Source organism: Triturus cristatus, chromosome 8 (genome assembly GCF_964204655.1).
Source record: "Triturus cristatus chromosome 8, aTriCri1.1, whole genome shotgun sequence".
Classification (NCBI taxonomy): Eukaryota; Metazoa; Chordata; class Amphibia; order Caudata; family Salamandridae; genus Triturus; species Triturus cristatus.
Window position 1 is genome coordinate 239,421,932 of NC_140591.1, and position 22,275 is coordinate 239,444,206.

The following is a 22,275-nucleotide window of genomic DNA, read 5'->3' on the forward strand; positions in this document are numbered from 1 at the left end:
GAATGCATCACACCTCCACTGTTGCCTCATCTTGCTTTCACAACTAGCGGATTGAATGCATGGACAGGTTGATGGGCAGGAACTCCAGTTTTTCAGCTAGCAGAAATCACAATTCAATTTACGGGATGGTCTCTTCCATTCCTCTTAGAGGAAATGACTATCCAACCCACGATTTTAACCTACAGCCCTTTCAAGTCAAACCAATCCTTAATTGCTGCTTCCAGTCATAAAACACTTTTGCTTCAACATGGTTATTTCCATGGAGCAATTGAGCTGAGTGCAAACAGTTGTATTTATTCACCAAACCACTCTAAAATGTGCCTGGAATATTCTTCTAAGCTTTTGCAACAGTTTATTATATATCTTTGCAATCTTTTTGTTATGTCTGCCTCTCATAGGGAGCTCTATTTATTTCAGTTTCTGACTCTTACAACCCACTGCTATGACATAGTAACAGTTGATAACAAAACTGGTTTCCCACTGTTGTGATGTTATAAAGGCCTGCCAGGCCTTTTGATAGCCTGTCAGTGTAGCTATGCTTGTTTGCTTTGACTCAAAGCAGAATGCACAGCTGCAGGAGGGAGAAGGAAGGCAGGGAAGGTGGTGGAGGTTGGTCAAGGATCGCAGTTAAGTCTTTTTTTGTTGTTAACCTTTGTGACAGGGATAAAGAACAGAGGCCATGTTATGTATGGCTCCTCCATTACACCTCGTAGCAGTAAAAAACAAGGACAGGTGATTTCTGGTCCATATATAACATAAAATTATAGATGGTTAAAAAGTGAACTGCTGGATGTTACTCAGCTCGGGGGTTCCGTGTGACTTCATAGACAATTCAAGAGTCACTCTCACTAACTTGATGGTACTCAGAACCCCTCAGTGAAAAACATCCCTGTAGGTCACTGTTACCCATCTATAATCGGTGTAGCTGTAGCAGGGGGAAAGTTAAAATAGTAACATTACACTATGTGGTATACTCAACACCTAACTGTCTGACTATAAACTCACATTAGGGAGTCTCACTTTCCAAATGATTAAGCCCACATAAATCTTAACAGTTTATAAGCAGCATATAGGCCAAAGGAACATAAACAAGGGAATAAAGGGATCAGATAAAGAAAGATGTGAAAAAATAGTAACAGGTTACTTACAATCAATTCTATTCACTGCACACACCCTATTAGGATTGTTTTATGCACCATTTACTCTACGGAAGGATCCCAATCTATGTTGGATTTTTCAGACTTCCAGTCCCCACATGGCCTACCATAAGCTATAATATGTACCATAACTGCTGAATTTCACTGGTTTTGTAACAGTGAAATCTGAGCCTTACTGATATATATATATTCATTGAATGTTTACGAGACAACAGCAGGACTCCTTTATGGGGTCATCCTCTCGCTGATTAGTACTGTGGGGGAAGAGTAGAACTTGGTGCACTGAAGGATACTGGTGAGTAATTTAACCATTCCAAGACTGAACATCTGCCCTTTAAAAAAACATAACAAAACCGAGCGTCTTCAAACATCAAAAGATAAGGCAGAACGAGGGGAGCAAAGAAAAAATCTAAAAAGAGGCTGGGGAAGAAGAGCAGAGCATTGTATTTTTGGAAGAGAGCAGATATTTATAGCTAGACGAAGCAAACCATCCCAATGAAACCGCCAGTGGCGGCTGCTGTGAAAGAAAAGTGGTGAGCAGCGCAGGGGACAGCGTGGTCGAGAGATCTATGAGCCCCTTGTCGTTTTGGCGGTTCTAAGACAGACGGCCAAACCGACATGTGCACGTGCAGCAGTGCCCACCACTCCTCCTCCCTGCTTCAGCTGCTGTCTATCGGGATGGCCCAGCCCTAGACTTGGTTCAGTGAGGAAAAATAAAATGATAACCTGTTTTTATGATCATTTTATTTTTCATATTTTCTCTGCTGGGAGAGCAGTGGGGCCATGCTCCTCCGCCTTAACGGAGGAGCTGCCGCTGGAAACCGCCAATGGAAAATACAAAAGGTTAGTGGAGCGATGTGTGGCGTCACATCTGATCCCACGCTGCAGCCATGCGCTCTGTGAAGTCTTCGGTGTAACTTTTCACAGCCTGATTATGCACGCCCAGTGCTATGAATAGTAGATCATTGCAATTGTTCAACTTGTAACCCATTTTGTTCTGCTACTGAATATATTAAGGTAGAAAGATTAATAATTCCAACATGTGCACAGTTCCAAGTGACGGAAATAAAACAATATTGGTTGTGATTGCTCAACACCATGAATCATCTTCAAACCCTGGACATCTAACAAATGGTCGAATTGGCAGTGTTTGGCAGCCCGCTTCAGTTAAATGTCTACCTCTGGAGCTGGGCGCTTGCTTAACAGCGCATGCTTAACCTTATGCCTCCAGAATTTATGTTGCCCAGCTAAATATATGAGCAGTGATCACCTGTCAGCTTGAGACATAGAAACAAACCATTCTTCCCTTCTAATTTGCATTTTTCTTTAACAGCGTCAGCTCCCACTTTCGAGCCCAGTCAGCAACAAAAAACAATAGTTATCACCAAGGGACAAGAAGTTGTCACAGAATGCAAACCACAGGCGTCTCCCAAGCCAACCATCTCTTGGAGGAAAGGAGACAAGGCACTGAAACAGAACAAGAGGTGAGCGGCCATTCATTGAATTTTACTATTTTCTTTTCCACAGGCAGAGACGTGCTCTTTATCCAGTGCATTGGGCCCTAATGCAAGATGCTCTGCACCTGTTGTGTTAATGAGAACCACTCACCTGATCCACCAACCATAAAACTCCTCTTGAGTTAAACTAGAAACATCTTTTTCAAGCAAAACTGTGAACACCTTTTCGTCCAGTTAAGAATGTTCTTTCAGAAAATGTAAAACTTTGTTGGCTTTGATTTTTAGGAAAAATGCTGAAATTTCTTCTGACTTTTCCCTACCATCTCGTCTCTGGAGGGCATCTAAAGGGAGAAACGCATTTTACCAAAAGGACGATTTCAAGCTTAAGTTTGCTACTGGAGGGAGGGAGTACTAAAGGAGAAGGCAAGCAGTATGGTCTACTCTCTTGGGTCGGATTCAAAAACTCATAAATTTGCTGTTTTATGAATTTTCTTTGCTTGGAACACATTTATGACTATCATGGAATCCAATAGTTGACGGCGGCAGTCACACCTTCCCAGGAGTACTCAGAGGCATAAATACTTATCTATTATAGTAATTGTGTATTTTGGAAACCGCACATGTAATGCGTTGGTGTATTTTTACGGCTTAACATTGTTCCGCCAGTGGAGAAGGTCCTTCTACTCTGTCCCTGCCATCCTTGTTGGTGTTCCGCTACCTGCCAACCCTGATAATAGGCGTATCTTTCTCCTAACAGAAGTAAATCTGCGACAACTGTTTTCAGGATGGAAAAGGGTTTGCAAGTGATTTATCTTTGGCCACAACCTTTTGAGTTAATGGGAACTCATCAACCACAAGCAAGCTCAAGCTACCCTGATGTGATAATTTACTTGTGCTTTAAATTACACTCTGTTTGTGAATATTTTTATCGACAGCAGCAAAATAAAGTTTTATCATACAGTTCTTAATTTGTATAAAAAAAAAAAGTGCCAGGGCCCTCATCAGGAGGCCACCACAGTTTGCACCACCAATTGCCACTGCCATCAATGCCAATTACAGCACCTACACAGCACTTACCATCACACAGCTAGAAGTGTGACAATTCAGACTGTTCAACACCCCAAAAGCTTTAAGAAGGACTTGGAAGACAAGTTTTAGTTGTTTTTGATGTATATTGAACGGGTAAACAACGGTTATACTGTAAATTATACAACAGCGCCACCTTGTGGCAGCGGTCATAAGTGCTGATGTTGACAATTAAGTGCCAGTGGTGAGCATGGGAATCCACCGGCTCAAATTAAGCACTTGTTTTATGAATAACTGAAGTGAATTTGCAGTTGTAATTATAGTACCTGAACACCTAAGTTAAGGGTTGGTATGCATATGCCATAGTGAATTGGTGCCATTGCAATTTGTTTAGATTCTAGCTCTTATATAGCATTAAAAACTTATTTTAAGCAGCTTTAGGTTAGCAAAGGAAATACAAACAAAGGAGAAACTCATTGATAGTAATATGCAGTATTAATCTCTTGTACCCACACAACATTCTACTATTACCCACGATAGAATGAAGATGCCTTTACACTCTACATGTTTGTTTTTGTCCTTTTAGCAATCCTTGACTGCATTCCGCGCCCTGGAACTGAGTCACTCAGCTCCTATATAACACAACATTGAGAAGGGTGATGCAGATGGACATATACTCCCCCTCACTACCAACATTGAATACCTATCCCTGATCATAGGGCCACCTACGCGTTTCTACCGAAATTTATGATGTCAGACTTGGGTAGTTGTTCCTGATATTTTATAGTTTTTATGTGCATGGAGAAAAACATGCTGGCTTTTCTTTCTATCATTCAGGAGTATTCTATGGCTTTCTCAGTTCTTTTGACTTTGAACCAATTATGATTACTTAAAAGCTGCAGATTATAAAATTCTTAATACAGCGCCCAAGTTAATTTTTGAAGTAAACGAACATGCATAAAGGTCATCCACGATTTTGTCTAGAAATGCCTTTTTGTCTCTAGCTTTCTCGTGAACATTAAAAAAGAAAACCTCTATAAGGTTCATCCTGGTCTGCCTCGCTTTTGCACAGAAAGCCATTATTGTATATGCTTAAAATGAACTTTGTGGCCAAGGTGAGGGCCAATATTTGTTCAGCTACTGACATTCTTCAGTTTTTGCTCAAGTTTGAAGAATATCAAAATTCCTTTCCCTCTTGAATGAGTGCATGGGAGGATCAACCAATTCTAGATCTAGAATTGGCTGATCCTCCCGTGCATTCGTTCAAGAAGGACAAAGGCGTACGAGGCCCTGTGGTCCGTCACTCCTGGAGACTCCACCACAACCCTCCATTCAAACTTTCTGGCAACTCCCAGAGATTGTGAGCCATTAAAAATGTGGCCAAAGTAAAGCATGTAATTTAACTATCGAAACCAGGCAACTCAACTATAAACAGCACACCGTGGACTTAAAAACCCACACCAATTGTAACACTACTGACGTCATTTATGCCATTATTTGCCCGTTGCAATCAGATGTGTATAGGACAAACACGGCAGAAAGTGAAGGCTTGCATCCTACAACACTGCAGCAGGGTTTGGTGTGGTACTATTGGGGCACCATTAGTGGAGCATTTTCAGACACTGAGCCACTCACCAGACAGTATTAAATGGGTGGTCCTCGAAGAAAGTCACATTGGGCATCAGGGGCGGGAACACTAACTCTGTTCTCATTGTCCAGGAGTGCAAATGGATGCACTCTTTTGATTTAGTCCGTGATGGGCTAAATGAACTGGAAGTCACCAGTGCACAACTGTCATGTCTGAATAATGAATGAACTGTTTGTTATACATAGATTTGTTTTATTTCTGCAAAGTAGACCTTATTTGTAAAATACCACATCCTGGGTTTAGGTCCCTTGCGACGCATGATGCGTCATCCCTGTACTGGTATACGCCCTGTCGGACTGGCTTTGTCAGCTTCTAATCAGGCTACGTGCTGCCTTAGCGCGTGCACGCTCCGCATATAACCAGACACTGAAATGGCCCCTCCCGTCAGATATCCATTTGGCTTCGACTGAGCACGGAAGTACCTACTACTTTCTTTTTTCCCCCAGCTCCTGTCTGTTTTCTTGATTAGCTCTATGCCTATACTCTGAATTATTGTGTGAGGCAAACCACGGCTCTTGTATTTCCACACTAGACCATTTATGGATTCATTCCGTGGTGGAATGTTTTATCAATTCTGACGTTCTACTTACATCCATGATATGTATCAAGTAAGTTTAATCGCACTCTTTAGGGACTTTGGGACAGCCAATAATGTAGTAATATATTTTTTTCACTCCCAAGGTACCACTGCTGTTGACATACTTTCATAATTAAATTTCAACAGGTATAAAGTCATTGCACTTGTCTCTATGAGACAGGAGCCTGTGGGCCCACAGTCTTGAGTATCTCCACCAGATTCCTTTAGGTGGTTCAAAGGTTAACATACATTGCTTTTATTTTGATTAATTGATTACGACCAAGATTTCCATCACCTGAAATAACTAAGGATTATTTTAAACCATCCCTAGGTGTTCTACTTACATCCATGATATATATCAAGTACGTTTAATCGCGCTCATTAGGGACTTTGGGACGGCCAATAATGTAGTAGTATATTTTTTTCACTCCCAAGGTAACACTGCTGCTGACATACATTCATTATTAAATTTCAGCAGGTATAAAGTCATTGCACTTGCCTCTATGACACAGGAGCCTGTGGGCCCACAGTCTTGAGTGTCTCCACCAGATTCCTTTAGGTGGTTCAAAGGGTAATATACATTGCTTTTATTTTGATTAATCGATTACGACCAAGATTTCCATCACCTGAAATAACTACGGTTTATTTTAAACCATCCCTGGGTGTCTCCACATGTCCTGATGAAGACCCCACTCCAAGGACTCAATTCCCCTGCACATATTACCGGGGTCGAAACGTCGACGGTTTTAATTTTCTTTCAAGTACAGACAACAGCAATTGAATTACTGTGTCGTCAGAATACTATGTTCTTTGCATAGTTAGCTTTTAAATTGGATGGATAGGTCACTATCAGTCTTTGATGTATATACTGCACGTTGCCCTTCCTTTTCCGACCAACCTTCACTAGGGCACAACTTTGAGCACTTCTTTATTTTTTCGGTTGGAGCACCTTCTTACAACTAAGTAGATATTTATGTTGTTATTGAATATGAACATTAATATGTCATAATATGAATACATTGGCTACACTGATTTGCTAAGGTGATGTTGAATCCTATATTGAATATAGTTCCACTGTGACCATTTCCTTTTGTACTGTTCATTACCCGGGTCCAGTGGATGTTCGGGTTCCCCCGTTGCTTTATAACTCACATTAACTATTTAGCACAGCCAAGAATCTGGGAACACAATGAAAGACCATTTTGATGCATGTTAGCATCCTCCACCCCAATACGCAGCACAGCAGGTTGGACTTCAGCACTGGTGCTACTGTGCTCAATATGTCACTCTGTGAGACAATATTTTGGGGTGCCTCCATGACCTCCTTCTCCACAGATTACCTCACTATTTCTCTCCAACTGTGCCCCTCATCTCTCCATTGCACCTCTAGCACATGTATTTCATTTGTTTTATAGAGCCTCTCACAACAGTGTAGGGTGTCAGAGCACCTTACATCACACACACACAGACCATGAATAATACGTTTGTAAATCTGTATAGAAAATGTTACATCAGACAAATGTGACTAAAGGGTTTATGAATCAAATATAATTGTATTGTATTGTAAATAAATTTATAAGGCGCACAGCTACCCACCATGGGGTCTCCCGGCACAGTATAATCCGTACTGTGAGGCACTTACTTTGAGAGAGTTACATCTGGAGGGTTGGCTTTACTCATAATTTATTTCTAGCCAAACAAACCCCTTTTAGCAACATTAGGATAAAGAAAGGCTGGGAACAAACATGATTCTCTAACCTGTTTCATGCAGTTTACGTGCAGCTCTTTGATGGCAGCTCATAGCTCACTGTGCTATATTACAATTGTAACTTATGAACTGAAAGTAACAAAAGGATCTCTATCACAAAAGCAGTAACCCACTAAGCTATCCACATGATGGATAGTTCTGGGATCTGTGTGGTACACATTCTATGCAGCAGGCTTTTTAACTCCCTGGGCTACTTCAGATGAATCAAAACTGCCACTAGACAAAACTCTGATCCCTCTCCAGCAGGAACATTAATCACCAGCGATATCTTGACATTTTTATTGTTGCCTGGAAAATGCTGGTTATAAAAGGAACTCTACAGCGTGTGCTTTAAACCCATGACAATTTGCAAAACACAGTCCCCCCCCACCTCATCGCTAAAGCGGCCCCAGGAACAAAACCACCCCCACCCTTCGAGCCGCCCGGGGGAATACCCAATGCCCGGTACAGCAAGTCCTGCCTTGCTCTCAAAACTCATTCATACTTTTATATGGAAGTTGCAATTTGATACTTTGCTATTTCTTTATCCCTTGTTGGTACAAACAAAATGTAAGTGAAAGTATCGATGGGGCACATAAGAGTGATTTTGAGTCAAATGTTGCTGTAATTAGTAGAGTATTGTTTTTAGAATAGTAAGCTGGAGTCTAAAAGTGATATCTTATGTAACTATCTTACTTTTGTCATTAGACAGAAATTTAGGTTATGTAGGTCTATGTTTTCAGGACGTTAATATTCAAGGAAAATGTACACAGCAAGCATGTAATCCGAGCAGTGACAGCATTGAAACTACATCTGTAGGTGATTCATTTTACCTAGTTACCTGTTGCATTAAAATGTTCATCGAGCAATCGCAAATAATTCTTGTAGTACAGGCAATCACCCCCCCTGTAAAAGGCAAGCGCATTTTCACTATAGTGATAACTGTAATTGCGGCAACGAAATCCCTCAGCAACCCGCAGTACTCAAAGAGTACACAACTACAAAGCAGAGGGTGAGGCGATCACAAAAATCCTGCAGCTTTGGGTTCCCAAGTCATAGAGGTCCTGTATCCCTGGGTGGCTGTATAAGGAATACAATGGAAACAAGAAAGCATGTGTGGCTGTATTCCAGAAAGTGGCCTAAGGGTTCAACAAATGTTTGCACTCAATTGTGCCTACAGGGCACCTTTGTATTAGAGAAGTGGATGCTGACGCTTGTGCTGACCCTTCTGTAATGCGGGTACTGCAGGACGTTTTTTGTGCCCTTTCAGTGCCAAGAGAGTGTTCCATCATTTGTTTGTGGATCTTGCCCCATGCAAATGAAGGATCACTATTGCTTATGTCAGCATGCTATATTAGAGACCTGAGTGCAAAAAAAACACAGAAGCAGGGGTAAAGAATCCATTAGAAGGGACAATGAGCCATTTTACATAATTTGGCACCCTGATGGTCTGCATCAGCAATAGGCTGGAGCCAGTGAGCAAGACTGAGAAAGAAGCAGAAAGCCATTTTTTTATTCAAACCAGATAGACAACACACTTATCTGAATGAGCCAGATGTGCCATGAGTGACATAAAGAAAAGTCAACCTTCAAAATAATATTAGGTAAAAAAATGAAACACAGGCTAGGTCTTACTTTTTATGTATATTTTCTGCGCACAGAAAACATATTTTTATTAAAAATAAGAAATTGAAATAATGAACTGCATTTACATACTTCTGTACATCATACTTCAAGAAAGACTTAGATTGACATGCATAATTTGTCGCTTTTAAAAGGATAAGAATGTATTCTAAGAAGGCTTTCTGCGTTCATCAACTGCGTTCATCAAATAGTTCCTAACATTAGCTGAAAAAATACACTCATGCATTGGAACGGAAGCAGTCCGTAGAAGGCAAATTGATGACTAACAACCATTCGAATCAAGTGAGAGAGGATATCTCTGTTAAATACACCTCAAAGTTTTCAGAAGAGTAGTGTCAAAATCTTTGCCTGACACTTGTGTTCTCACACCAGACATAAGAATGAGCTCAAAAAAGGGCACCTATCTGAATCCGGGCATACTTTAGCATGGCGAGGTTAGTGCATGCACCGGACACTTTAAAGTCTATAATAAGCTGCCACCTACCAGAGATTGCACCGCAGAGGTTAAGGGAGTGGCTAGCCCTTTAAGAGGCTTGTGGGAGGAGCCAGTTAAGGTTATCTCTATTCTCAGGCTTTGCCAAGCATGTTTTTGAAAAGCACCAGATCTTCATTTTGAAGGAGTCCTAAGGATTACGAGTTTCATAAATTCTGTCTATATAGTTATGTTTCAGCTGCACTTTTCATTAAAACTCGTTTTTTGATTTACATATAACTTGGTCTTCCATTTATGGATCTGCACCAAATTTCACGCAGGTCCATCCGGGGTGCAGATTTCAAGGGAAGGTTCAAAGAAGGCTTTATTTGCTAATAAATTTGGCATCTTTGATAAATCCACACTAAATTTGGCAGATGTTTAGCAAATTTAGCTTTCTGTTGGTTAAGTTGAGGAAATCTTCTTATCGGACAAAGTAAAAACAAGGTTCATTCACTAATACCTTTGGACCCGTATGATGAATTTGCATGAAATTTGATATATATACAAACACACACACTCCAGCGCAGCACAAAAAGCCAGGGTGTCACCACTTGGAAACAAGAAACTATAAACAATAAGTATTTCTGCTTAAAAAATCTTGACCAGAACCATGCATCAGGCTTGCAGTTAAGGAAGAATTAAAGAACAACTCTTCCAACAGGCATCTACTCCACCAATCAAAGGCCCTTGTCCTTTTTCCTCCAAATGCCAAGAAATAGATAGATTCATACATGCATAAGAAAATAAAAACATGTCTATATCATCTTCATCATGCCCATCTCCTCTAAGCAAAAAGCCCATCTTTCTGTATTTTTCCATTCGGCGCCAGCCTCATGGTGGATCATGCTTTGAATGGTTTTCAGTTTAAATGACCCAGCTAATTGTATTATAGTGTAATGCCGGACCCCACACCATCTGTGGGGTATGTGTGAGATTAGTGGCTTTCTCCACACTAGAAATCTTTATTCTTTACAGCACCTTGGGCTCTAGGATATACGATTACCACCAGGAAAGTAGGCTGTCCACTGCAGACCGGTCCCAAAGGAAACAGGCTGTCCATTCCCTCCAGGTCCCTTATGTCCTCGTCCCCTTCATAACTAATGGAGATTACCATCTCCCGACAGAAAAAAATATCAGAAGAATGCTGGGACACTAACCCCGCCCCTCCCACTGGGAGTACATATGGGGCACTTACCCAGCATTCCTCCTGTTCTTTTTTCTGTCTGTCGACAGTCTTGATGTGGATGCTGGTGCTGCTCCTGCTGGGCTTGAGTGGCTTCTGTTCCTGTTTTACCCCGTCCGGCTGTGTGGCTGTGCGGTTGGGGTATCTGGTTCCTTGCCTCCCGGCCTGCTGGGCTTGCTGGGAGGCTTGGTTTCTCGCCGGCTCTTTGATTCCCCTGTGTGTGGTTTCTGACGGCCCTTTGTGGCTGGTGAGCCGGCCTCCCGGGTCCTTCCGGGTTACTGGAGGCTCGTCTTCCTGGGGCTTGGCCGGGTGGATTTCAAGCTGGTTTCCTGGTTCCCCTGGTTCCAAAATGCCGACGCTCTGCTGCCTTTGAGGTCTGGCGGCGGCTTCCTGGATCCCGGATGGTGTAGGGGGGGGCCTTGTGGCTGTTTGCGGCCCTCCCCCCGGGTGAGTCCCACTTTGCGGTGTTGCTTTTCTTCGGTTTATTGGTGATTAAGCAGGCTTGCCTTCTGAAAATAATCAAGTGACGCAGCGGAGTCTCCTGGAGCTCCTGGGGATTGAACCCAGGGCCTCATACATGCGAAGCATGTGCTCTGCCACTGGACTTTCTTCTGATGGGCGATTGGAGTGGGGGCCTGGTTTCTGGGGTGGGCCCCCACTCCGGGTGAGTGCTGCTTGCAGGTTTCTAGTTTCCCTGCCTCTTTCGCTTCTGTTCCCCGCCTCCTTGTGCGCTGCGCTGCTTCTGCTCTGTTGGTGTGTTTGACTGCTGCTGGCGGTGGGGGCTTGATGTCTGGTGGCCCCCGCTTCTCCTTGGTGTTGTAGGCAGCATGGGGTGATGCTCGTGGCTTGCGGATGGGCGTCGGCCTGCCTGCGCTGCGCGTTTTCCTTTTTTCCTGGCTCCTGCGGGGCCTTTTTGTGTTCGAAGGGGCGGGTTGCCGATGTCCTGGCTGGTGGAGGATGGCTCTGTCGGTTGCTCGGCTCCTGTGCTCTGCTTTCCCGAGTCTGTGCCCTGGCGGGGTCTACTCCCTAGCATGTCTGGGTTTCTATTCCTTTAGGTACTGCCTCCTGCTGTAGTGGGTCCTGTCGGACAGCATTGTTTTGTGCAGCGTGCTGTTTCGCCTTTTTCCCCCCCTCCCACACCCACCTCCCCCTCGACCTCTGGCGGTGTTGCTGCCTTTCTCTGGGTTGTGTGTGTCTTCGGCTTTGCTGGTTGGGGGTGTGCTGCTGCCGGCTTCTTCACGGTCTGCGTTGCTGTTTGTGGCCGTTGCTGTTTGCGGCTGCTGCTGCTGCGTTCCAGACTGGGTCCTTGGGCACTGCTGTGCCCGGCTTGACATTGGTTGCTGACATGTAGTTCTGGCACGGTTTCTGTTTGCTGTTCTTTCGCGCTGGTGTGGCTGCAGGTCTCGACAGTCATTGGGGTTAGTCTGGGTGCCCCGCTGACACCGGGCGTGTTGCGCTGAGCTGTTGCGCTCCCCCAGCGGCTCTGCTGTTGTGCTGCCTGCCGCTGACCCCGTTCCCCTTTTGTTGGTGGGCGTTCGTGGCCCTCCTCCCCCCGTAGGCTCCTGCCGGTGCCTGTTCCCTGGTGGTCCAGTGGGGGAGCCTTGTTCTTCTGCTGACTGTTTTCACGCCTCTTTGGTTGCCCGTGGTGCTGGGTTTCCTTTTGGCGCGTTCCGTTGGGTCTTCGTGTCCCTGCGCTCATTCTCGGCTGTTGTTCCCGGGTACGGGGTACTTTGGGATGTGTTGTGCTCTGTCGGGGCCTGGTTGCTCCGGGGAGCCCTTGCCGGGGCTCGGTTCCTTGTCCCTGTTTTCATCTTCTTCCGGTCTGTGGGGCTCCCTCAGTTCGGCGTCGGGTCTGGTTCCGTTGCTGTGGTGTGTTTCCTTTGTGGAGGCCTCGCCTGTCCCACGCATACTTTGTTCTTCTTCTGTGTAGGGATGGGGTTTCGCTCCTGCTGGCTTTTTTTCAGGCGTGCTGGGGTGTGCCTCCTGTTCTCCTTCTCTTGGGCAGGTTGGGGCGGTCGCATTCCATCTTCTGGGCCCTGGGTCGGGGTTGTTTGTCTCCCTGGCCGACTGCTTGTTGGTTGGTGTGTTGAGGCTTGTTCCTTGCTCACACTGAGGGATCGTCTCTCACGGGCTGCCTTGCATGGTTGTTCCGGTGGGTGTTTTCCTTTGCGGGGGAGGGGTGTTTGTTTTTGGGTGCCTCCCCTCCTGTTTCCCACGGTTCTCCTCCCCTGTGGCCCAGTTCTTTTTGGCAGCTGTCCATTTGTCGGCGGGCAGTTTTCGTGCTGTGGCCGGGTTGTCTTTCTTGGCCAGTGTCCGGTGTTGCCGGTCTGTGGGAGCCTGGTCTCTTCTGCTCTCGGACCTGGCCTGGCCATGGCATTGCCTGTGTCTCTGTGGTGGTGCTCTGGGCCCCAATTCCTCTGGTTGGCTTCGGTGGGTCTCTGCCCGTAGCTTCTCCTGGAGGTTGTGCCTGTGTGGCTGTGGTGCTGGTTGTTGTCTCTGTCATCCTGCTGCTGTCCTGGCTTTCGCGGTTCTGTTCCGTGTCACTTTGCCTGCGCTTCGGCCTGGCTCTTCTTGGCGCACTTGTTTGTGTTGCGTTTTTGCCCTGGTGGTCTGCTGGCCCTTGCGTTCCGGCGGGTTGCTGGGGATTCTTGGCTGTGTCCTATGCCTCAGGGTTGCTGGTCCTGGCCTCTTTGTGTTTTTCCTGTGGCCTTTGCTCCCTGGGGGCGGCTTCTCTCGTGTTTGGGGTTGTCGGCCTGGGTTTCCAGTTGGGGTTTTCTCCTCTTTCTGCTTCCCGGGATGCTGGCGGGCGCTGTGGTGCTGGTCTGGCCTCCTTTTTGAGTCTGTCTCCCATGTCAGTGTGCTTTGGGGGCCCTGGTCGGCACTCTCTGGTCCCTGTGGCTGAGTGAGGTTCTGGCCACTTCGCCTGCTCTGATGCCTGGGTTGGTTCTTGCTTCCTCTGGGGTGTCTTGTGTTTGGCCTCTTGGCTGGTGGCTGTGCCTCTCCCTTTGGCATTTCCTCCCTGCTTCCTCTGGTCTGGTCTGGTCTCATCTGGTGTCAGTGGTGCTTCTGGGTGGGCTTTGTTTGTTGCCTGGGTGGCTTCCCGGGTTCTGTTGTCCTTCGCTGGGTCTCTTCTGGCCTGCGGTGTTTTCCTCTGGCTTGGTTCACTGTGGAGGGGGGTGCTTGTCCCTGCCCTTTTTGGTGCTTCTTTTTGGCCGGGGTAGTGCCTCCGCTTTTCCCTGTGCTCGTGTTGTTCCAGGGGCCGTGTTTCGGTCTCTCCTGGTCTGCTGGCTTGCAGCTGCTTTTGCTTGGCCTTCGGCGGTGGCTCCTTGTGGTTGCCTGTTCCCTTAGGCCTTTCTCCCTGTTGGCTCCGGTTCTTGGCTGGTTTGCGGGTTCCCGTTTCTTCGGACCTGCTCGGCGTTGCCTGGGTGCGCTCTTGCTGCGGTCCTGGGCTGCTTGCTGGGGCTGTGTTGGGGGTTCTTTGTTTGGCCTGCCGCTTCTTTGCTGGTGTCTTTTCTGCCTGTGGGGTGGTTGATCCCTCTGCTGTTGGGTTCAGGTCCTGGCGGGTGTTGTGTGCTCCTGTCCTTGTGGCCTCTTGGCTCTGGATGGGCCTGTTTGTCCTCAGCTTCTGTTTTCCCCTACTCTGGGGATTTCGTTTGGGCGACGCCGGGGCTGTTTGCTCTCTGGCCTGTGCTCTGCTGGGGACTTCCCTTCTTTGTGCCTTCCCCCGGTTCTGGGTTGGGCCTTTGGGTCCTTCTGGTCAGTTGGGTTGCTCGGTTTTGGCTATCCCGGCTGCGGTTTCCTCTGTGGCCGTTTTCTGCCCTGGGAGTTTTTCCCCTGCTCAGGCCCTGCTTTTGGCTGTGCTGTGCCGTGGGGTTTGGTTTTTTGTGCTTTCCGCCCTGGCTTCTGTTGCTTCTGTGGTCGGGCCTTTTTTTGGTGGGCTGAGGTTTCCGTGCTGTGTTGTTTGGGCCTGTCCCGCTCCTTTGGGGCCTTTTTGTGTTGTTGGCCTTTGGCTTGGGCTGTTTGGGGTCGTCTCTGCCTGGCCTGTCTCTGGTTGGGCTTGTCTGCTGCTGGTGTTGGCTCCCTTGGGGTTCCCTTTCTGTGGTCTTGGGTTCTCTGGGTTGTTTGCCCGTTCCGTTGCTCTCCTGCTCTGTGGTTTGGGGTGTGCCTTCTTCGGGCTGTGGCTTCCTGCTCCGGTTTCGCCGGTTTCCCGGTTGGGGTTTCTGCTCGGGCTGTGTTCTTGGGTTCATGTGTCCCTCTTGTTCCCTTTTCTTCTTTGTCTTCCCGGGTTCCTTGTTTCCTTGTCAGTTTTCATCCTCTGGGGTTCTGGTCCTTGCTGGGTCTGCTCCCTTCTCGCTCTTGGGGCCTGGTGGGTTGGCTTCTGGGGGTTTGTTCCTCTTTGGGTGGCCACCTCGCTGTTTTGTTCTTTCTTGCCTCGATTGGCTTGGGGGTCCATGCTCCCCCTTCTGTGGTTGGCGGTGGGGTGTTCCTGCTGTGGGCTGGTTGGCCTCTGTGGGTTGTCGGCCTGGTCTTCCGGCTGTTCTCCCGTTGTTTTGTTGGGTGCCTCCCGGCTTGGGGGGGCTCCCTCTTGTCTGGGTGCTCTGCCTGGGGTTTTCCGCCGGTTCTGCCTTTGCTTCCTGGGGTGGCTGCCTTGGTTTGGTTTCCTGGGTTGGCTTCTGTTTTTTTTGGGACGGCCGGCTTTTCTGCTTTGGTAATCTCCAATTAGTAATGAAGGGGACGAGGACATAAGGGACCTGGAGGTAATGCTCTATTACTTACCGGTAATCTTCATTACTCCTGGTCCCGTTGTCCTTGTCCCATTCATACGCCCCGCCCTCCCTCCCGGACGGCCGGCCTTCCTTGTGGGCTTGGTTGTTCAGGAGGAATGCTGGGTAAGTGCCCCTTATGTACTCCCAGTGGGAGGGGCGGGGTTAGTGTCCCAGCATTCTTCTGATCTTTTTTTCTGTCGGGAGATGGTAACCTCCAATTAGTAATGAATGAGGACAACGGGACCAGGAGTAATGAAGATTACCGGTAAGTAATAGAGCATTTGTTTTGCGTGTGGCAAACTATTCTATTATAAATGATAAATTCTGACTCAGTGCTTAATTTGAGCCAGTGGTTTCCGTTGCTCGGCACCGGCACTCAACTGTCAACACCGGTGCTTGTGAGAGTCTGCCACAAGGTGGCACTGTCTGGCTAATTTAGAGCTCACCACAACAACAGTTAATTATTAATTACATATACCTTAAAAAATATTATTGCCTGCCACGCAAGCCATTCTTATAGCTTTGGGGGCCTGAAATAGTCTGAATTGTCACGCTTGTAGGAGTGTGATGCTTAATAGTTGTGTTGTTAATATCATTGGCATCATGGCCTGGGCAAGGTATGGTGCAAGCGGAAGTGGCCTCATGACAAGAGCCCTGCAACTTATTGTTTTTACGAATTAAGCACTGTTCTGAATGCATCATTGTCGGATATACCGATTGTAATTGGTAGGGATGTGTGATATTTGCATAATTTGGTTTCACGTAATTCATGGACAATTCAGGGAAAAATACTTAAAATTATGCATGAAAGGCAAATATGGCATTTGGCGCCATATTTTAAAATGAAATGTGTCCTTACTTCCATTTTGGATACGAGGGCAATTTTGCGCCAAAAACACAAGTTATGCAAATGCCAGCCTCACTTGCTCCCGTCCTTGTCATTGTTCCCACACTCCAGCTCATATATTTAATTTTACGAGGTCCGACATGGCATAATTTAGGGAATTTTGTGTAGTCAAATTCCACTTTATTCGATTAATTAAAATCATAAAAGCATACTACAACAAATATCAAAAGTTCATCTATAAAACATTTGATAGAATTAATACAATATTAAACAGTTTATAGGTTAAAAAGCAGATTAAAAGGGCGATAAGTACATAAAATAGATTAAAAAGCACTCGACAGGGCGATATTGCTAAGTCCAAATTCCTATTGTTCTTCCAAACTAAGCCTTGTTCTCTTGCATCGCACAGATGCGGCTAAAAAACTAGCAGTGCAATACATAATAAGAGGAGAGAGCAACATTTGTAAAAAAAGCAGTGCAGGCTTGTACTGGATAAAACCCAAGTCCTTCAGAATAGATTTTAGGTATTTTGTACGCGGTTCATGATAGAAGGAACAAAAAAACAAAAAATGGGCATTATCCTGAATAGAGAAACCATCACATTTGCATGGGGCCGATTCCTCCAGCTTGCACCAGTTTTTCATATCCCACAGCACTGTATAAATTTGGTTGAACCGAAATTTGGATAAAAGCCATCTATGGAATTGATTAGTTACCATGGTTAAATAAGGGGCCAGCTCACAAGACGGGGATATCAGAACGTGAGCCCTCACAGAGGTTTTGCACAAATCGCGTGCTTCACGCTCAGCCGTGCGAATTCTCAGAAAATTAATTTTCACCCACTCTAAGTCAGCTCTACACAGGGCTTCAGGGCAACTAAAAATTTCAGGGCGACCCAAAAGAGCTGTCATAGTTTCGATATATGTCAGCCACTGAATATCCCTACTGTGGTCAAGTTGGAGGCAATCTTTGATGATCCGGTGATTTAGGCTAAGGTTTGGGTTTAGCCAAAGCTTTATCCACATCAAAAGCGGAGCTAGATTTAAAATGTCTAAGATGTAACCCATTCCCAGCTCTAAATGTACTGAGAAGGTAGCAGTTGACTGGGGTAACCCCAGCAATGAGCGAAAAAATTTATTTTCCTCTGTCTGGATATCTATAACGTTAACGTAACCCCAGATCGCTGCACCATATCTAGCAATAGCAATTGTCTTGGCTTTATAGATGGCCATAATGGCCTCCATAGGTTTCCCCCCCAATCTTTTCGCAAAACCCAAAATGGCACCGTACGAACTTCTTACCGCATTAACTTTGGATATTACCTGCGGTGTCCAAGATCCCCTCTGATCAAAGATCACACCCAGATAGGTGAAGACCTTAACACTAGTGATTACCTCTCCGTCACAGAAAAAAGATTTTTCTTTACGCATGCCACGACCGACAGACATGGTATGCGATTTACTTTTATTAATCACCAGATCGAGACTACTCATAAAATTACAAAAGGCATCTAATAACTTTTGTAGGGCAACTGGGGTCCTAGCTATAAGTACCGCGTCATCGGCGTAGAGGAGCACCGGGATTGGTGCACCCCCCATACACGGAAAATCTTTTGTGGCAGACGTTAGGTAACCCTCCAAAGAGTTTACATAGAGCGTAAACAACATTGGAGCCAGGATACACCCCTGGCGGACCCCTCTGGTGGATCTAAAGCACTCGGTGCACTTTCCATCGGTGGTCATTCTTATGCGGGCCCTCAGATCTTTGTGAAGCTCCGCTAGAAAGTGCACCAGGGAGCTATCGAGGCCCATCTCCAACAACATTGCCCACGGTTTTGAGCTGTTAACAAGATCAAAAGCTGTGGACAGATCCATAAAACCCATAAATAAGCTGCCCCCCTTTGCTTTAGTATATTTGGACAATATAAGGTGGAGGTTGAGGCATTGGTCCTCAGTACTCCTCCCTGACCTAAAGCCAAATTGAGCCTCAGATAATATATTATTTCCCCTGGCCCACGCGGAGATCCTTGCCAGGACAACCTTGCCTAAAATTTTGACCGAGGAGTCCAGAAGCGATATGGGTCGATAACATTTTGGATCTCCTCTCTGCCCTTTTTTAAAAATAGGGACGATTGTTGCGAGGGACCAGGACTCAGGGAAACCCACTATTGCGGCAGCGTTAAAAACTCTGGTTAAGATATTTGCCCAAAACAGTGGATTTGCCCTGTACATATCTGCAGGTACTCCATCTGGACCGGGTGCCTTACGCCCAGCTGTTTCCTCTATGGCTCTAAGTACCTCACAAGTTTCAAAACTCACAGGTTCCATTGGACTATCAGTTACGGGGATTATAAAAGGGTCCAGCTCTCTGTGACTGTCATATATTTTTTCAAAGTGAGACAGCCACTCAACTTCTGAGATATTTAATTCCTGTTCTGAGTTTTGGGTGCCTGTGAGAAATGGAGAATTTATTATTGTCCAGAATTCAGCACTATTTTTTAGGGTAGCTTTATCCCTTAGGTCCTCCCAGGCTTTACATTTTAATTCTTTTTTACGTAGAGAAATGACCGTATTGTAATCCTTCCTCAGTCGTGCCACAAGCTCCTTATTCCTTGGGCGCGCACTAAGGGCTTTTTTGAGGCGGTTATGGGCTTTACTACAATTTTTATCGAACCAGCCTTTTGCCTGATATTGTTTGTCCCCCTGCCCTTTGGCTAGAAGACTGCTAGACACAAACCTGCAAATACCTTCGAATGAAGATATAACATCATTGTGCCCGGCTAGAGGAGTAGCACACACCCGTAACTCATCTGCAACCGAATTAGATAGAGTCACAAAAAAAATTTCTGGTACAACCGCCTCCCATTTGAGTCTTCTCCCCTGATCCTTTACTTTAAAAGGCAAAATAGTCTGCTGGAGGACGACCAATTTTGACAGTAAGGCGCTGTTTGTTAGCACCAGTCCGACAGGGTTGTGATCACTCATTGGCATATCAATAGCATTATAAGTAATCACATAATTAAGAAAAAATCTTGAAATAAAAATAAAATCAATAATCGAGTCGCTAGCCCTGCCCGTGTAAGTGGCAACCCGTGTGGTAGTATCGGAAAATTCAGATTCAAATAACTCGTTTAGCAGCAATACATTTTCAAGTGCTCGACCATTCAGTGTGTGTTCTAAATGGGGAGGTGACACACTGCCTGGGCCCTCCATATCAACCATAACACATTTAGAGCACAAATGGACATTAAAATCACCCATTAAAATGATCCGAAACAAAGTGGATTGCTTGTCTCCATAGAGGGTTAAAAAATCTAATAACCAGTTAAAATGCGAGGATTCTGGATTACTATTGGGAGCATTGTAACAGTTAACCAACAACAATTTACCACCATCCTCAACGGTTAACTCCAGAAAAATAAAATTTTTGGAGGCACAATCTAACATAATCAGTTTGCCTCTTATATTCACTGAGACCAACATCATAAGGCCGCCTTTGTTCCGACCAGCTGGGGAAGGCAAGGCAGGGACGAAAAAAGATGTAAAGCCGTCTATCCAGTAGTCGCATTCCAAATCCCAAGTCTCTTGCAGGGCAATGACATCATAACTCTTGACAAAGCTTACCCAGCTGGGGTCTCCCTTCTTAGCCCGCAAACCAGCAATGTTCCAAGATAGCAGCCTAACTGATCCCCCAAAGTCACTAACAACAATCTCAGGTAAATTGTTCTCGACCACCACAGAAGAGGGTACGTGGACCGTAGATGTACTGGCCGCAACCGCAGCGGCCTCTGTACCCTCTCCCTCTTCCCGTCAATCACAGAGGTCGAGACCTGAGAGCACATCAAACCTGTTATGTGTTGAGATGGGGGGACCCCATGAGTTGACAATTTCACGACACTGCAACGAAGGTTGCTGCGGCCGATTTGGCCCCACCGGGGTAAATGGATAAAGTCTTGGTCTCGACGCGGAGGGAAAATTGGCCTTATTGTAAAAGTACCCCAATGGGCGAACACGGATGCTGTTGCTCTCCTCCAGCAAAGATGCTGCCCGCAGGAGGACAGTGGCCACGTGTTGTGGGTATTTGAAATTCACAACCACGCAGTCCCCTCTACAAGATTTCCTTGATGGGCCAATCCAGTTCACTCTCCTTGTCGTGATTATATCTCCAGCAAGTTTGGGCGGAAAATCGCATTTAGCGCCTAACCAGGCCACCACTTTGTTTTTAAGGGATTCATGCGCTTCCACTTGCGGTTCTAAGTTGCCTGGATCGAGTAGTGGGACGTCTACAAGTACGATGACATATGGAGCGCATTCCGGGGGCAAATTAATAGTGTTGGCGCGTCTACTTTGTACAGCATTAATGTTGTTGCCAGGTCTCTGCAAAGCCCTCGCCTGATCGGGATCCACATCTGTTGATGGGGGATGAATTAGTACGGGGACAGTACGATTATGGCCTGAACTAACAACAGAACGAGTCATAGATGAAGAGTTGGGAGCTTTTGTGACACTACATCCCCTCACCTCGAGGTTAGCTAAACTGTTATGGGAGGGTAAGGGATTCGCCTGAGAAGATTTAATCATTTGTCGATCCAGTAAAACTCCAAGTCTTTTAATTTCCGCATTAGCAGTGTCCAGTTTGGCTGTAAGACAGTCGATGCGAGCTTTAAGTTTTAGATCTACCGCAGCCTCAATACGCTCGATTAACAGATCAAACTGATCTAGGCTCAAAGCAGTCTTGGGATCCCTCATAGGCTCTACATTTAAGTTAGTTTTGGGAGAACTGTGTCTATCTGGCCGATGAGTTTCCACCCTTCTCCTCTGGGTGGTCTTACCCCCCCTCTTGCTTTGAAGCCTTCTGCATGATCTAACTGGTCTCTTGCCCCTAGTTTCTTCCATTATTTCTGAGTCTTCCTCGGAGTCAGGGCGCAACGTGTCATTGCATATAGAAACCAATGCATCGTTATCCTGCACCTGGGCAATAGACGCTACTGTGTTACAAGTAAGTTCAGAAACGTTATGATCTTGTGGAAAACCGTTTGTGATTCTGTCGCCATCTGAGAAGTCCTCCAATGTAGCGGTTATTGCTAGAGAGGGGGCAAGATCCATATCGTCTATTTTACCCAAAGAGGCTCTTCTATCCTCATTAATCTTGGTTACCCTCTTCACTAGAAAATTGTTCATTGAGCCTGCCCCCGAGACTACCTTATTTTTCTTGGGACCTGACATCATGGAATTGGCAGTCCCTGCGACAGGATCCGGACAATAGCCACAAGTCCGTCTCTACTGCACAACACCACAACAGTGGACAAGGGGTGCGGCAGAAAGTATATCGTACAACAGCAGTACCTGTAAAGCGGCAGGAGCTCTGGTGTCCGGTGTCAGGGGGATGGCCCCGCCCTGCCTCCTCCTGCCCCGGACGGCCACAGACGGCCCGCCCTTTGCCCGGGCTTAGCCCGGCGCGTCCCGCTCGCGTCCCGCGAAGCGGGTCTCCCAGTAATTTATGGCGCCTCCTGGCGTCACTACGTCGCGCCGCCGCTGAGGCAGCCGGGAAATGCAGTCCCGGGGCGGCGACGCGGAAGCTGGCGTTTCCTCTGAGGACTCCTTGACTCTTGGCGGTGTCGGCGGTAATGGCGTGGCGTGGCCCAGCAGGTTTCAGGTAAGTTTTGACAGCCCCCCCGCTCCGCCGGTCTCCCAGTAATTTATGGCGCCTCCTGGCGTCACTACGTCGCGCCGCCGCTGAGGCAGCCGG

At 46.3% G+C, this 22,275-nt stretch overlaps 1 protein-coding gene across 4 annotated transcripts in view; it reads left to right on the forward strand.

Moving 5' to 3' along the window:
- CNTN5 (contactin 5) overlaps positions 1 to 22,275 on the forward strand; it is a 3,369,946-nt gene that overhangs the window by 2,678,965 nt on the left and 668,706 nt on the right. For all 4 annotated transcript variants that reach the window (XM_085621430.1, XM_085621433.1, XM_085621431.1 and 1 more), the window contains one exon: positions 2,491 to 2,641. In XM_085621430.1, the coding sequence (XP_085477556.1) occupies positions 2,491 to 2,641 (151 nt within the window). The remainder of the gene's footprint in view (positions 1 to 2,490; positions 2,642 to 22,275) is intronic.